This window comes from Salvia splendens, chromosome 1 (assembly GCF_004379255.2).
Source record: "Salvia splendens isolate huo1 chromosome 1, SspV2, whole genome shotgun sequence".
NCBI lineage: Eukaryota > Viridiplantae > Streptophyta > Magnoliopsida > Lamiales > Lamiaceae > Salvia > Salvia splendens.
In genome coordinates this window covers 43,512,502-43,528,005 of record NC_056032.1, presented here as the reverse complement: position 1 = coordinate 43,528,005, position 15,504 = coordinate 43,512,502, and the positions used below count along the sequence as shown (strand labels likewise).

At 37.0% G+C, this 15,504-nt stretch overlaps 1 protein-coding gene across 1 annotated transcript; it reads left to right on the top strand.

The window, feature by feature from the left end:
• Positions 1-12,144: 12,144 nt before the first annotated feature.
• On the top strand, positions 12,145-15,504 carry LOC121754067 (AP2-like ethylene-responsive transcription factor CRL5). The gene is made up of 8 exons (XM_042149405.1): positions 12,145-13,135; positions 13,335-13,417; positions 13,566-13,574; positions 13,681-13,769; positions 13,861-13,934; positions 14,018-14,068; positions 14,150-14,226; positions 14,553-15,504. The coding sequence occupies exons 1-8, from the start codon at positions 12,501-12,503 to the stop codon at positions 15,203-15,205; spliced, it is 1,671 nt and encodes a 556-aa protein (XP_042005339.1). The 5' UTR covers positions 12,145-12,500; the 3' UTR covers positions 15,206-15,504.

The following is a 15,504-nucleotide window of genomic DNA, read 5'->3' as shown; positions in this document are numbered from 1 at the left end:
GGCTATTGAATTTATCTTTTTGTTTGTCCATTGCAGCAAAAGGAGATTCAGTCGCCTTGGCGACCCCCACACTCTGGCCCGACATCATGTGAGTGGGTTCAATCAGGGTACGCAGTAGCCCGTTAAGGGGGTGGCCTTAACCCACTGGCTGCTAGAAGCCCATCTCCTGAGAGATGGAAGCAACTACACGACAGCAGTGGAATTCGAACCCAGACTCATTGTAGGAAGATCTGCCCCTCCGTTGCCAACTGTGCTACGCCCCTGGAGCATCTTTTGTCCAAAGTCTTAGTCTCGTGTTTTCTCTGCAGAATGAACATACATATCTTAAGATTTGATCAAAAAATAAAATTTTAATCCACAGCTAATAATTCTGTTTTTTTTATTGTTTACAAAAATAAGTCACCTTCTATGCCTTATAAATTTCTATAGTCCATATTATCCACTAATATTACCACTAATAGTACTCCAACTATTTTTCCTCTCTATTTCTATCCCTATTATATTTTACTTACTAATTTTACTATTTTTGCTAGTAGATGGAGGTAGTATTTACGAAGATGGATCAAAATTGAGAGGTCAAGAATATGCTAGTACTATTGTGGATGATGATATAATATGTTTGTTGGTATTTTTTGTTCACACTTACATCTATAATATAGTAGTAGTATGTATATAGTTGAGGGTGCGAATTGAAATTGTGAGTTGTACTATAGCCTAACTATGATCTCCATAGATTTGGTTTTGGACTCTCTCTCCAATTTCATTCATATTTCCAACTAGTATATTCTATTCATTTATTATTCTCTTTCTATAACAATCTAAATATACCATCTCTCTCTAGTGTTTTGTGTATGTATATCTGGTTTGTGTGTACGGATACAGCTACCCTCATATAAATACAGTCTGCTCTGCTGCACCATCTTTTTAATTTTACCTCTTGTTATATTCCTATCTTTTTTATTCTATTTATCATATTGTTTCCACAATTTTAGTCTCTGCTTTTGTAATGTTTGGACAATTAATGTGTAACAAAGTTGACATAATTAGTGATTTTGTTTCTAAATTTCACAATTTAAAATATCATTACTAGTACTTTATAAAATGGTTGGGTCATATGTGCATTTGTTATAGCTAGTGGTTATTGTCTCATCTGTCATCTCTATCTCAAATTCAAATGCAACGTGACATGTCTTTTAAACATTTATGTTTATTTACCCAAAAAAAATTGATTGGACGGTAAATTAATTAGACTCAACATTCTTAGTAAACTCTATGTTGCTCTACTGACAATTTTAAAAAAATGGAATTCGTGAGGTCGGATTACGGTGCATTGCTCATCGCTAACAATGAGTCACACACGTAACAAAAGCGAACTTCAACCCGAATGCTTAGGGTTGAGAATTGAGATGTTGAACTGTGTGACGACAACAATCCAATTACCGGATTTAATGTAGTTTTCAACCCTCATATATAGGCCTACGATTCTACTTGAATCTGTCATGCATAGAGTGTTACACATGCTAGATCGTCTAATGTCACATTTTCTCCTTTTGCAACTTCTTTCATCAGTAGATCAGATTGAGAGCAACACTAAGCTACACTTTATCATATCGTCACAATGCGAATTACACAATCACTACAAGTGTATAAAAATAATGTACTACTATGAAAGAAATAACAACACTACTAGCTAAGACATCTATCATACGAAAACAAGGTGTTACATCATCTGATCAAAATATCCAGACACATATTTATTCTGATGGCAATATAACTCTACCAAAATTCTTTGAAATGAAACCACTAGTATTATTGTGGAAAATTATAGTGAAAGTGTGATGAAAAAAGTTGTTTTGATCAGCTGCTTTTGTGCTGGGGCATATGCTCATAATTTGGTTTTGTAGATAATGGAATATCTTTTTCTTTTTTCCTTTTCTTTTTGGGTGTTTGTAAATTGGTGGATTCAGTCATTATTGTCATATAATCAAAAAGAGGCCCTTTTTCTTTAGCATTACTACTGTTGTCACTTCGCATTTTCCCTCCTAAAAAACTAATTATTTTTCATTCAACATCCAAACCAAATCATTTACGTTTGAATATATGTCTCCTTAAAACTCTTTTTCATGTACTTGTCCATGCAAAAAATCCTCCCACGCATCATAATTATTTTTTGAGATTTTATATTTTTACTAGTAACAACGTTTAAGTCTTATGTGAGTGTCGAATTATTGGTGTAAAGAATAGTTTTTAGGGATAAAAAATCAAGTTTTATGGGAATATGCAATATTAATATTTTTACATCACGATGTTTTAGTAAGCAATCATAATACAAACAAATAGTATTACTCATACAAAGATTAAAGGTGTTAGAATTATAGAGTATACGTGACCTAACTATTTGCATTATATTATAATTTAATAAAATTAATAATTGTGTTAAATAGTTAATAACCACATCCATAAGACTAGAAACTATATAGAAATAATATAATTCAATATATATGGCCAAAAGCATTGTGATTTTAGAGGGCCCTATGATCATCATTTAGGGAATATTTGAGACACCCACTTTTTCCTTTTGTCATGTTGACTAATATATATACGAACCACTCCCATTTTCCTCAATATATTACGTAAAATAATTTTATTTCTTGGTTTGATATTTAATTGATTGATACCGCGATGTCGACCTAGTTGTATATACACGACGTTTATTGTCTTTGCAGTTAACACATATCTTCATTTTGCAAAAAGTACTACACATTTAGGGTTACAAATCGAAATAAACAAATATTAATGATATTTAGATGAAAAGAAAATTAGTTGAGAGTACGAGTTTTTGTATTTTTTAATAAATAAGTTGACAAAAATTAAAATACCACTGATAATAAAAATTAGGAAACGTTTCAAGCGTGTTCATGGAAATATATTGTGGATTAACCACTTTGTTGAATAAATTTGTGATATTGGGTTGGTATCCTATAACTTATAAGTGGCAAAAATAATTATTTTGAATTCATATTAACTTTTTCAAGTAAATTCATAAATGTTCCACATGTTCTTAGTTTTTATTTTAACGAGGGTGGTTGCCTATGTTTTTCATTAATAACAATAAATTGTTAGGAAGAAAACGACCATGTGCATGATTTAAAAAGTGATATCAAATTATCATTAGTCTATTTGAAATAATTAATGTGAGGCAAATAACGACATGGTACTTGGATTTTTTAGATTGTGGAGTATATTTATAAAAAATACTACTAGTCAATGTGAATGACACAAATTAATAAATGGATATCTCAAAATAGTAATGTGAAATATTTAATGATAGATGGGCAAAATATGACGTATAGTACTTATTTGAATAGTATTTACTTCCTCCATCTTACAACAAGAGTCATATTTTGTCATTTCGATCCATCTCATGATAAGACTTCTATTTCACTTTTATCATAAACAGTAAGTAGGTCTTATTTTATTATAAAATTAATGTATATAAGTGAGGCTCACGTTCAAATAATTTATTCAATCTAGTTTTTTTTATCCTATCGCGGGACGGAGGGAGTATATTATTAAAAGAAAGTTATAGGAGTACGTAGTAATTTGACAAACCAACCAAAATTGTTAAAACCCTAATTAGCCCTTCTACCAAAAGTCCAAAACACCGAAGGGTTAACTAAATTTGTTACTTAAAAATAAACAATTTTTAATACTGGTGTCTAAAATTTTATTTTTATATTGCAAAGAGCTGCTAGATTTGAAATTCTGACAATGTAAATGTTTTTTTACTAGATTTACTAAGGTAATTGCTATCTTAAATAGAAATTACCCAGAGTTTGGAAAATCTAGTTGAAGGGTCTGAAATTTATCCATATTTAAACAACAGACATTCAATGGAGGAAGATAGTAACAACAGATCTTACCACCATTGTTGAAGATGGTACATTTAAAGCTGTCTGCATGAAATGACTTGATGCCCACATCTACTGCCCCATACCCATCAAATCTATCTATTTCTTCTCCCCCTTTCTCTCTTACTTAAATAGTGTAATGAAAATAATTTTTATTTGTAAAATAAGAGTATTAATTAATTAAAAATAAATCTAAATTGTGGATCTTACATGATCTAAAGTAATCATGAAAGAAGAAATAATTTTCTCTTTTCAAACTAGCAGTATAGACTTTTTTTATAACCTTAGTACTAGGAGTAGTATTTTACAGCTAGCAAATGTCAAGATTTTAGAAACATTTATAAGATGTTTATTAACTCAATTTAATTTATTATGTCTGTATATATATGGCTGCACTGCAAGGAATTTCTTGGAACAGCTTTTTCTGTATAATTCTATTTTCAGACCCTAGCAATTAATTCTATTTTCAGACCTTACCCCTAGTTTTCAGATCTAGCTAATTCCCAATACTATGCATTTAGAGCATCCGAATTTTGTCGGATGTTCCGGCGGATTTCCCAAAAACACATTTTACATCGTCATAAGGACCTCACACTGCACTACCACGTCATAAGTACATCCCATTGCACAATAGGGAACATCCCCAAGGACATCTCGACGGACATCCACAAAAAAAATTAAAAAATCGGGACATCCACCGGGAAGTCCGTCGTGGCACCGCAATGGCGGACGTCACGATAGACTTCCCGGAAAGCCGCGGATATGCGGTGTCCGCAGCCGACGTCCGCGTCTGCCCCTCCCTCGCCCAATGGCGGACGTCCCGTGCGGATGTCAGGCATGCCGGTCCGACGTCCGGCGAGACATCCTCCACTGTGGATGCTCTTATTTTATCCTACATCTAGGGATGTCAATCGGGCCAACCCGTTCGGGTTCGGGCCAACCCGTTCGGGTTGTCGGGCCATTCGGGTACGGGCTATTCGGGTTATGATTTTTTCGGGTTATAAAAGTTCGACCCTAACCCTAACCCTTCGGGTTTCGGGCTAACCCACCGGGTTATTCGGGCCAATGCGTATTTTTAATTCTTTTAATATTTTCAAAAAATAATATGTATTTTAAATTTTCTTTAAATATATACATATTTTTAATTAATCATTCAACAATGAAATACATATTTTTAATTTTCTTTAATATTTTTAAAAAAGATTAAGTTATTTAAATTTAAAAAACTTATTCATTACATAATTATTTACAAAATATCTATAAATAGTATGTTTATGTATTTAAAATATAAATCAACACTTTGTTTCAAAATTCAAACATAAATCAATTCGTAGAAAATTAAATAAATTTTTCATAACGTGAGAGGTGCATCGTAGATGTAACAAAAATATTTTGAATTGTTAAAGAGTGAATTATCAAGATGCTAGCAAATTGGAGTAACTCTAAGTTTTCTTGAATTATGATTGGTCAAATTTAATTTATTCCAGCTGTATATAAGTCAAATAATAATTTATCTTTGTTTTAAGAATAATCAAAATACGCATAATTCAATGACGAAGCGACATCAAAACACTTTGCACTATTATATTGGAAATATACTAAAAGAAAGCTTTTATATACGAGTATTTATGAATCCATGAACCACATGGTGATTTTTTTCGTGGTCTTTTATAGTCGGTTTACGTATTTGGATTTTGCATGGTTTTAGAGGGTTGTCTTGGATGATTTTAATTATATTTCTATATTTTTGTATGTTTATATGTTTGTTGAGAAATGATGGAAAATTGATTAGAAAATGTACACAAAATATGTGGATGTGCAGCAGCCTTGTTTGAGTCAATGTTTCTCGCGATTTTGAAGTCTAATAAACCTCTAATACATATCATTCTCTTCGTCTTCGAAAGAGCTTCGTGTGGATATATTGCACGCCTCAATCGGAGCTTTGTAGAGAAAGTTATGACCGTTACAAAAACTGCTCGTTGTGCAGAAGCCTTCAACCCGACGGGCCAACCCGTAACCCGAACGGGTCAGCCCGCCTAACCCGACAACCCGAATGGGTCAGCCCGAATGGCCCGATTTTAAATTCGGGCTGCGAAATTACAACCCTAACCCTGTATTTTTATCGGGTTATTCGGGCTGGCCCGCGGGTTCGGATTACATTGACATCCCTGTCATCCCCATCCATAAGTTTTATAAATAAATTTATCTTTTCTTAAAAACGATTTCACAGATCTGATAGAAAAGAAAAATTACTAACGCATTATTAATGTAACAAAAATTTCGACTTTGCATGGTACATAATTTATCCAACTCAAATGGTGGTATGTAAATGCGAATAAAATCAATATATATATATATATATAGAGGGATGTATTCATTTCCTTTTCCTATATTTCCTCCTTTTTCCTTCTTAATATCAGCCATTAGATTAGAGAAATGTACGGTCAAGATCAACATTGGATAATTAATCATGTGTTGCATTATTTGTCCTATTTTGTGCATTATGAGGGTACAATAGTAATCTAATAATGGCTGGAAACCGCTACGAATAATGCACCACATGGTCACGAGTAATGCATATAATTGCCTATATAATGCACAATATGTGAACTGCAATGCATACGAACAAGATGTGTTGTGTTATGATGTTTGACACACGTTTCTTGTTTCCCCTAAGGATTTAATAAGCTTAGGGGATAGGGTATAGTACGTAGACATGTATGTAATCTTCACATGGTAACGAGTAATGAATATATTTGACTATATAATGCACAATTTGTGAACTGCAATGCATACGAACAAGATGTGCTGTGTTATGATGTTTGACACACGTTTCTTGTTTCCCCTAAGGGTTTAATAAGCTTAGGGGCTAGGGTATAGTACGTACGCATTAATAACAAATTATAAAACGATACGAATAATTCACCAAATTGTCACGAGTAATGGATGTTATTAACTATATAATGCACAATATGTGAACTGCAATGCATACGAATAAGATGTACCATGTTATGATGTTTGACACACGTTTAATCTTGTTTCCCCTAAGAGTTTAATAAGCTTAGGGGCTAGGGTATAGTACGTAGACATTACTAAATGCACGTATGTAATCTTCAATCCGTTGATTAACCCATATACACAATACCTCTAATAATGCATAATATACTGAGATAATGACAATTAACAGCTACATAATGCACTGCCTAAACCAAATAATGCACATACGTATATTCCAATAACAACAATTTGTTAGTAATGTCTACGTACTATACCCTAGCCCCTAAACTTATTAAACCCTTAGGGGAAACAAGAAACGTGTGTCAAACATCATAACATGGTACATCTTATTCGTATGCATTGCAGTTCACATATTGTGCATTATATAGTTAATAACATCCATTACTCGTGACAATTTGGTGAATTATTCGTATCGTTTTATAATTTGTTATTAATGCGTACGTACTATACCCTAGCCCCTAAGCTTATTAAACCCTTAGGGGAAACAAGAAACGTGTGTCAAACATCATAACACAGCACATCTTGTTCGTATGCATTGCAGTTCACAAATTGTGCATTATATAGTCAATTATATCCATTACTCGTTACCATGTGAAGATTACATACATGTCTACGTACTATACCCTAGCCCCTAAGCTTATTAAACCCTTAGGGGAAACAAGAAACGTGTGTCCAAACATCATAACATGGTACATCTTATTCGTATGCATTGCAGTTCACATATTGTGCATTATATAGTCAATTATATGCATTACTCGTGACCATGTGGTGCATTATTCGCAGATACCAAAATGTGGCAGTTACTTTTCCGTCAAATGTCAATAATAACCTTGTAATGCATACAACCACCTTCTATAATGCAACACGGAACCAGTTTTATAGAATCAATCTGATCCGTTGATGCCTTAGATCTAATGCGTAATATTAAGAAGGAAAAAAGATCTAAGATGTGAAAAGGTGAATAACGCTCCCATATATATATATATATATATATAGGGTCCTGTTAGGTTGAGATTATTTAGCTAAATTGAGAAATGAGATGCAATATCAACCACTAATCCACAAGATTAACTAAATGTCAACAGCTATCACATTATGTCAACACGGGGGTATAAGTGTCATTTCATTTCAATAGCCAGAATATCAAATGTCAACAACTCGTAATAAAATGTCAACAACTAAAAAATAACACTTACAATTCACATATCAATAACGAGAATATCAAATGTCAACAACTCGTATTAAAATGTCAACAACTAAAAAACAACACTTATAATTCACATATCAATAGCGAGAATATCAAATGTCAACAACTCGTATTAAAATGTCAACAACTAAAAATAACACTAATAATTCACGTATCGATAGCTGATTCCGCTACACTTATTTAATTTACTAAGGCCCAAACCAAACAATTAAAGTTGTCCAATAATAGAAAAGAAGGCATCCCCTCATTTTAATGCCTTCTTCATCGTGAATTTCCTCCCCAAAGTCTCTTCCACTCCGTAATTGAAGAACAATAGCAAGTTCTCTCGGCTCTCTCTCCCTCTCGCCCCTCAAATTCCTCTCCGGCGAGTTCGCCATCTTTCCGGCGTCGCCGGAGCTCGCCCCTTTTTTTCTTCTCCTCCTCCATTTCTCCTCTTATCACTTCATATTCTTTCCAATTTCCCAAATTAGGAACCCTAGCTTGAAGAGAATACAATGGCGTTTCCTTCGCTGCCTCACCATCGCCATCTGGTTTTGCCGGAGATCTACCGGCGTTTCCTCTCTCTATCTCACACATCCTTTCCCCATTTTTCCTAATACCTCCAAATCCATACTCGAATCAACAATTAAGCTTCCGGCGAAGCGACGACGTGAGAAGCGAAGGCTGTTCGGAGCTTCGTGCAGCAGGAGCGGCGAAGCGCGGTGAACAGCGGCGACGTTAAACCGCGAGAGAGAGAGAGGGCGTGTCTGGAGGCGCCGTCGTCTCTGGCTTGATTGATGATCGACGAAGACGATTGATGGTGGCGATAGGCTGCACGGTCAGTAGCACCGGCGAGCGCTACAAATTGGAGCTGGAGAGAGATGGCAGCAGCCGAGAGGAAATTGAGAGAGAAATAGAGTGGGAGACGGAGAGAGGGGTTGGGAGGATGACTGTTTATAATTAATTAAGAATTGAAATTACCATTCAGCCCTTTTATAATTAGTTAATTTAAAAATATTTTTCATGTGGCAAATTCTGGACCACTCATTTAATAAAAATGAGTGGCTGAGATTGCATCTCATTTCTTAATTAGCTTAAAAAATCTCAATTGATCATGAACCTCTATATATATATATATATATATATATATATATATATATATATATATATATAGGGAGATGATCAAAATAAAAATGCATTTAAATCTAGAAATGCACCCCAAATCTTGGCCCTAGGATTAGATGATCTAATGATCAATAATTAACCAAAAATACGGAAGGTCATAATTAAGCAATTTTAGATTATATTATAATATTTGTGTTTAATGCCATGCTAGCATGACCTAAAAATTAACTAACTATGACCTAAAAGTGCCCTACGTATGATATTGTTCTGCGTTTATGTATTTAAATCTAGTTTTGAATAGATCAAAACCCTATATATACCGACATTCTACTTATAGAAAGCACTTGGTTTATACAGTACTATGAATTAAAATGTGGAGTACTATTAGTTGCCAAATTCCGAAAGTTTTTATCACTATACTATGTATAAGTCCATAACCAAATAAACACATTCTAATTACAAATTTAAGAAATCAAATACTAACATTTGCTGAAATAGATAAATTATACTAGTAGTACTCCTTAATTAGCCCTTCCATCTCAAATTACTTGACCCATTTATTTTAGGTACATAAAAAAATTGATGTTTAATAATTAAGTGAATATAATAAAGTACAGAGTAGAAGCTAAAAGATGAGCATATTTAATACGGGTTTTGTTTAGAGAAAATTGTCAAATAAATCATGAAAGATGATTAATTTTTTAATTCATACCATCCTCGTTAAATCTAAAATATAAATCGCAAAAGTTAGAAATTTTATCAATCACCTCATCACTCCATTGTTAACAAATTATATGCTGCTATGACAACGTAAACCTTTTAAACAGGGCCGTCCCGACAAAATCTGAGGCCCTGTGTAAAAATCTAAAATGAGGCTTATCACTATAGAAAAAAAGACAATGCATTTTAAAGCTATATGATAATTAAAGAAAAAAAGACAATACATTTTAAAGAAATATACTATAGAAAAAAAGACAAATTGATGCGTTTGCGCTGCTCCCAATCGCAATGGCCGACGATGGCAGGCGCTGCAGAAGCGATCAACGATGGCTCTGGTGAGCTGGTCCCTGTTGCGGCGTTTGTCGATGAGGAACACCGAACACGAACATGCGGCTCCCAGGTCTACGATCGGGAAAAGAAACCGATCAGAATTGAAGTCACGGTGCTAGAAAAAGGCCTGTGCGTTGCTATACAAAAAATATAGCTTTGTTGGGCTGAAAAAATAGGAATACATGTATATGAGCTGAAATATTTCAGAGGCCCCTGAAAATTGGAGGTCATGTGCGGTCGCACAGGCCGCACGGGCCAAGGGACGGGCCTGCTTTTAAAATATGTGAACGCAAGAACCTCTTTTCAAACTTAATTAAATGATGTCGTTTTGTCCAATATCGTTTTGTTAACGCGTTTCAAGTTGTTAATCATATCAACGCGTACGTAGTTCATAGGAATATGGAATGATGTGATGAGTGAGAAAATTTCTTGTTTCGCGATATATTATTCTAATTTTAAAAAGTACTGTACTATAAGATGAAATCAAAATTGGACTCTTTTATGATTTACCACTATTTAACTATACATCCTTTTGTTAATTATTTATCACTTATGTAGGGTTTTAAGTTAGGGTTTAGGCCACCCGCAACGCGTCACGCAGGTGGCCCTCATTCCGTCACTAAGGGACGGGACGGCGGCGTGACGCGTTGCAGCGCTCCGTCTCGTCCCTAGCTCGTTCCGCGTTCCGTCCCGCTGTGACGAATGGCGAGACGTCTCGCCACGCGCCGAGGCGACGTGGCGCGCTCCAGCGCCATGCGTGACGGCCACTCGTCGGCCCGCGAGTGGGCATCGTCACGCCGACGCAATAAATCATTTTTTTTAAAAATTCTAAATAAATAAAAAAATTAAAAAATTAAAACTGTAATATTACCGTTTTTCCTTTTTTTAATTTTTTAAGTTTTTTTTACTCTATAAATACTCCTAATTCATCCTCATTTCACACACAACTACACATCTATTCTTCCCAAATCATCTCCATTTCTTCTCCAATTTTCATCTAACCTCTCATCACAAAATGTCCGGCGATGGGAACTCTGGCGGTGGCGGCTCCGGCGGGTTCGACATCAACGAGTTCGGCGATTGGGGGCATGTACAATGTCCTTCGGTGGATGATTCGCCGGCGGAGTAGTTTTTTTTATTTTCTATTAAATTGTATTTTAAATTATGTCATTTTTATTTTTTTAAGATTTTAATTATGTGTTTTTTTTATTTTTTGAATTTTAAGTTGTATTTTTATTTTATGTTGTAATTTTATTTTATTTTTAATGAAGTGTGTTTTTTTAAATTGAATTTGGTTGAAAATAAAAAAAATGAAATTGAATGAATAGTAATTTAATGGACGCTTAAGGGACGGAGGGTTGCAGGTTCCGTCCCTTAATTAAGAGATGGAGTAAAAAAGTACAGTGAGACCCATGAATAATAATTCAAGGGACGATTAAGGGACGGATAAGTGATTACGTTCTGGACGGCCGTAAGAGTGTCCACTATGGGTAGGACTCGGCTATAGCCGCGTCTGGGGGCGGTGGACGGGCGGCTATATTGGGGAAGGTGGGCGGACAACATTTGGGGGCTATTGGGGCGGCGGACGCGGGATAGCCGCGTTTGGGGCAAGGACGCGCTGGGGAAAATGTAGAATTTTGTATTTGGAATTTGGAGGCTATTGGAGGTGTCCACTATAGTGGCGGAAATAGAATTTTAGGGTTGTGGACAACAAAATTGGGGCTATGAATAAAAACTGGGGCGAGGCTATTGGGCGTGTCCACCTTAAGGTGGATACCCTAAAAGTTCCTCAAATCAAATTGTTTACATAAAATCAGAACTAAAATTAAAGCAAAAGTCACATTCTTGATAGATTTACACCATCTCTCTTTATCTTTCTCACACACACACACAATATATATACACAGATCCCCATGGGAATGCAGAGAGGAATGCCACCCATTTCCCAGCATACACTTTTCTTCGCTCAACTTCATTCCTTTTGTTTTCTTTGAAACCAACGATTTAGAGAAACGGAAACACGAGATTTCTTGTTTGTGATTATTTCTCCGCCAAAGTATATAACAAGAGATGATTCAAGCTTGTGTAGAAAAAGAGAGATAGAGAGAGAGAGAGAGAGGAATATCATAAAATGATTACTCCATTTTCTCCCGAATGATTGTGAACCAGTAAACGTAAAACCCAACAAAAAAAATTCAATCTCGAGAAAAATGAAAGACATCAACGACGACGGCGACATCAACACTTGGCTCGGCTTCTCCCTCTCTCCCCACATGAAAATCGAGCCCAACTCCCACCACCACCACTTCTCCCACTCCCACTCCCCTCCCACCACCACCTCCTCCGCCGCCGCCGCCTACCTCTCCAATTTCGCCATCGACGACGCCCCCCTCTCCGTAATGCCCCTCAAATCCGACGGCTCCCTCTGCCTCATGGAAGCCCTCTCCAGATCACACCCCCACGCCGTCCCCCCGCAGCCCAAACTCGAAGACTTCCTCGGCGCCGCCTCCAACCAAGCCATGGATTTTTACACCCACCAGAACCACTACTTCTCCAACTACACCTTCTACCAACACCACCAAATCCCAGAAGAGGAAAGCTTCAAAACATGGGAGGAGAATGCCATGAGGTCGAATGAAATCCAATCACTCAGCTTGTCGATGAGCCCGGGCTCGCAGTCGAGCTGCATTACGGCGTCACGACCGGCTGAAATCACCGAATCTGCGGCCATGGGAAGCAAGAAGAGAGGGGCGGAGAAGCTTGGGCAGCAGCAGAAGCAGACTGTCCATCGCAAGTCCATTGACACATTTGGCCAGAGAACTTCTCAGTATAGAGGCGTCACAAGGTTTCATTTTTTTATTTTTATTTTTGCAAACCAACATCATCATTGCTTCCGCGGATTTTTCTTTCTCACTGTTGTGTTCAAGATTTGGTGTGAGTTTTGTCAGGACTCATCATTTTCTTGTTTTGTCCGTTCCATTTTAAAAAATGATCTTTTTATATGGGTTTTAATTGATTGATTAATTAATTTGTGTTCCCCGCAGACATCGTTGGACGGGTAGGTATGAAGCTCACTTGTGGGATAACAGTTGCAAGAAGGAGGGGCAGACCAGAAAAGGAAGACAAGGTTAGTCCCAAAATAAACACCATTTAATTTATTATAACTAATCATTTTTATTTTATTTTTTAACCGTGGAGTTCATTTTCATGCTCATTATCTGACGTTTGTGTTATGAATCTCTCTTGTATGTCTGGATTTGGCTGTTGCTGCTCAGTCTATCTTGGTAAGAATTTAACTCACTCACTACATAATTTAGTGGAGTAGAAATGTAAACAAAAGATCAAAACTTAGTTACCAGCTTAGCATAGTTGAAATAAATAAATTTGCAGGTGGTTATGATATGGAAGACAAAGCTGCCAGAGCTTATGATCTTGCTGCTCTTAAATACTGGGGCCCTTCTACCCACATCAATTTTGGGGTAAACTACATTTTCCCATTTTTATAAACCACATTTTATCTATTTCTAGAGGTAAAGCTTTGATTTTGATGTATGTATTTGTCGTCTGCAGCTCGAAAACTACCATCAAGAACTCGAGGATATGAAGAACATGAGCCGACAAGAATATGTCGCCCACTTGAGAAGGTGAATAGTGTTTCTTATCATAATCATACATATTGAAAAACATTGTTTTGTCTGAAATCTCACAGCAACCTTGCCATTTTCAGGAAAAGCAGTGGTTTTTCTAGGGGGGCTTCGATATACAGAGGTGTAACAAGGTAGATTTGAGTGATGTTGAACTTATTTTATAGCTTTGAGTTGCAAAAATGCTTAAATTAGGGTTTGTTTGTTGTTTTCAGGCATCACCAGCATGGTAGATGGCAGGCGAGGATCGGTCGTGTTGCTGGAAACAAGGATCTCTACCTTGGAACATTCAGTAAGAGTTTTGTGTTTGATCATCTCAATCAATTTTGAAATAATGAGATTTTTACAAATTTGTTTGTGTGAAAATTTGTTGCATGTCTTTCTTTGCTGCTCTATCTTTTGAGTAGTGAGTTGTGATTGCTTTTGGTAAGGCTGAATTCACACAGTAACTTTGACTGTATTTTTAGTGGGACTCCACTTTTGTCAAGGCTGTTTTTGGATTAATAGACAAAATGATAAAGAGAGAAAAATGGAAAAGGTCTTTTCAAATGTGAGACATTCTTGATTAGTTGTTTTTTTGTAGTAAAATTTGAATTGTTGATGTGGTGCTATTTGCAGGCACGCAGGAGGAGGCGGCCGAGGCTTACGACATCGCGGCGATCAAGTTCCGGGGAGTGAACGCGGTCACCAACTTCGACATTTCCCGGTACGACGTGGAGAAGATCATGGCCAGCAGCACTCTGCCCACTGGGGAGGTGGCCCGGAGGACCAAGGAGGGGAGGCCTTCCGCGTCCGTTGAGGAGTGCCATGGAGGCGAGGCGCCTCCCCTTGCTGTTGCTGCTCGGGGCGAGCATGTTTCCAACGCGTGTGATTGGAAGATGGTGCCCTACAACGATGCCCCGGGGCAGGGGCAGGGGCATCAAGGGAGTGTTGGCGTTGGCACGCTTGAAGTGAAGACTTTGAATCTCGGGAGCTATCAAAGCCCCGCGTTCTCCACCGGCCTGCACGATTTAATTGGTCTCGACACGAGCCAGAGGGCGGTGCACGAGTCAACCACCAGCACCATGGCGCCCCACTTCTCGAACGCGTCGTCCTTAGTTACTAGCTTGAGTAGCTCAAGGGAGGCTAGCCCCGATAGGTACGGGGACGGCCCTAGTAGGTTCGTGGGCCCCTCTAGCAACATGGGTGCGTGGATCCCGACCGCTCAGCTCAGGCCGGTGCTGCTCACCACGGCCCAGTTGCCGGCCTTTGCGTCATGGAACGACGCCTGAAGGCTCCTTCAGGCGTTGTTACATGGATTTTCTTGAAGTGGGAAAAAAACAATACCCCCTAAGAAAATGGAGAAAAAAAATGGATATGTTGGCTATAAGCTTTTTTTGTGTAATGGTGGTAGACATTGGAAATCATGAAAGGGGGACAATGGTGGGATCCATTTATATCTATTTGCAACTACGTATTAGGAGCTTTTTCCAAACTCAAAAATGCTTTTTCTACCTATTGGGATAAAGATTTTGCAAAATGGAGGGAATCTTGATTGGCCTCTCTCATGATTAAATCTTCCTTTGTATTA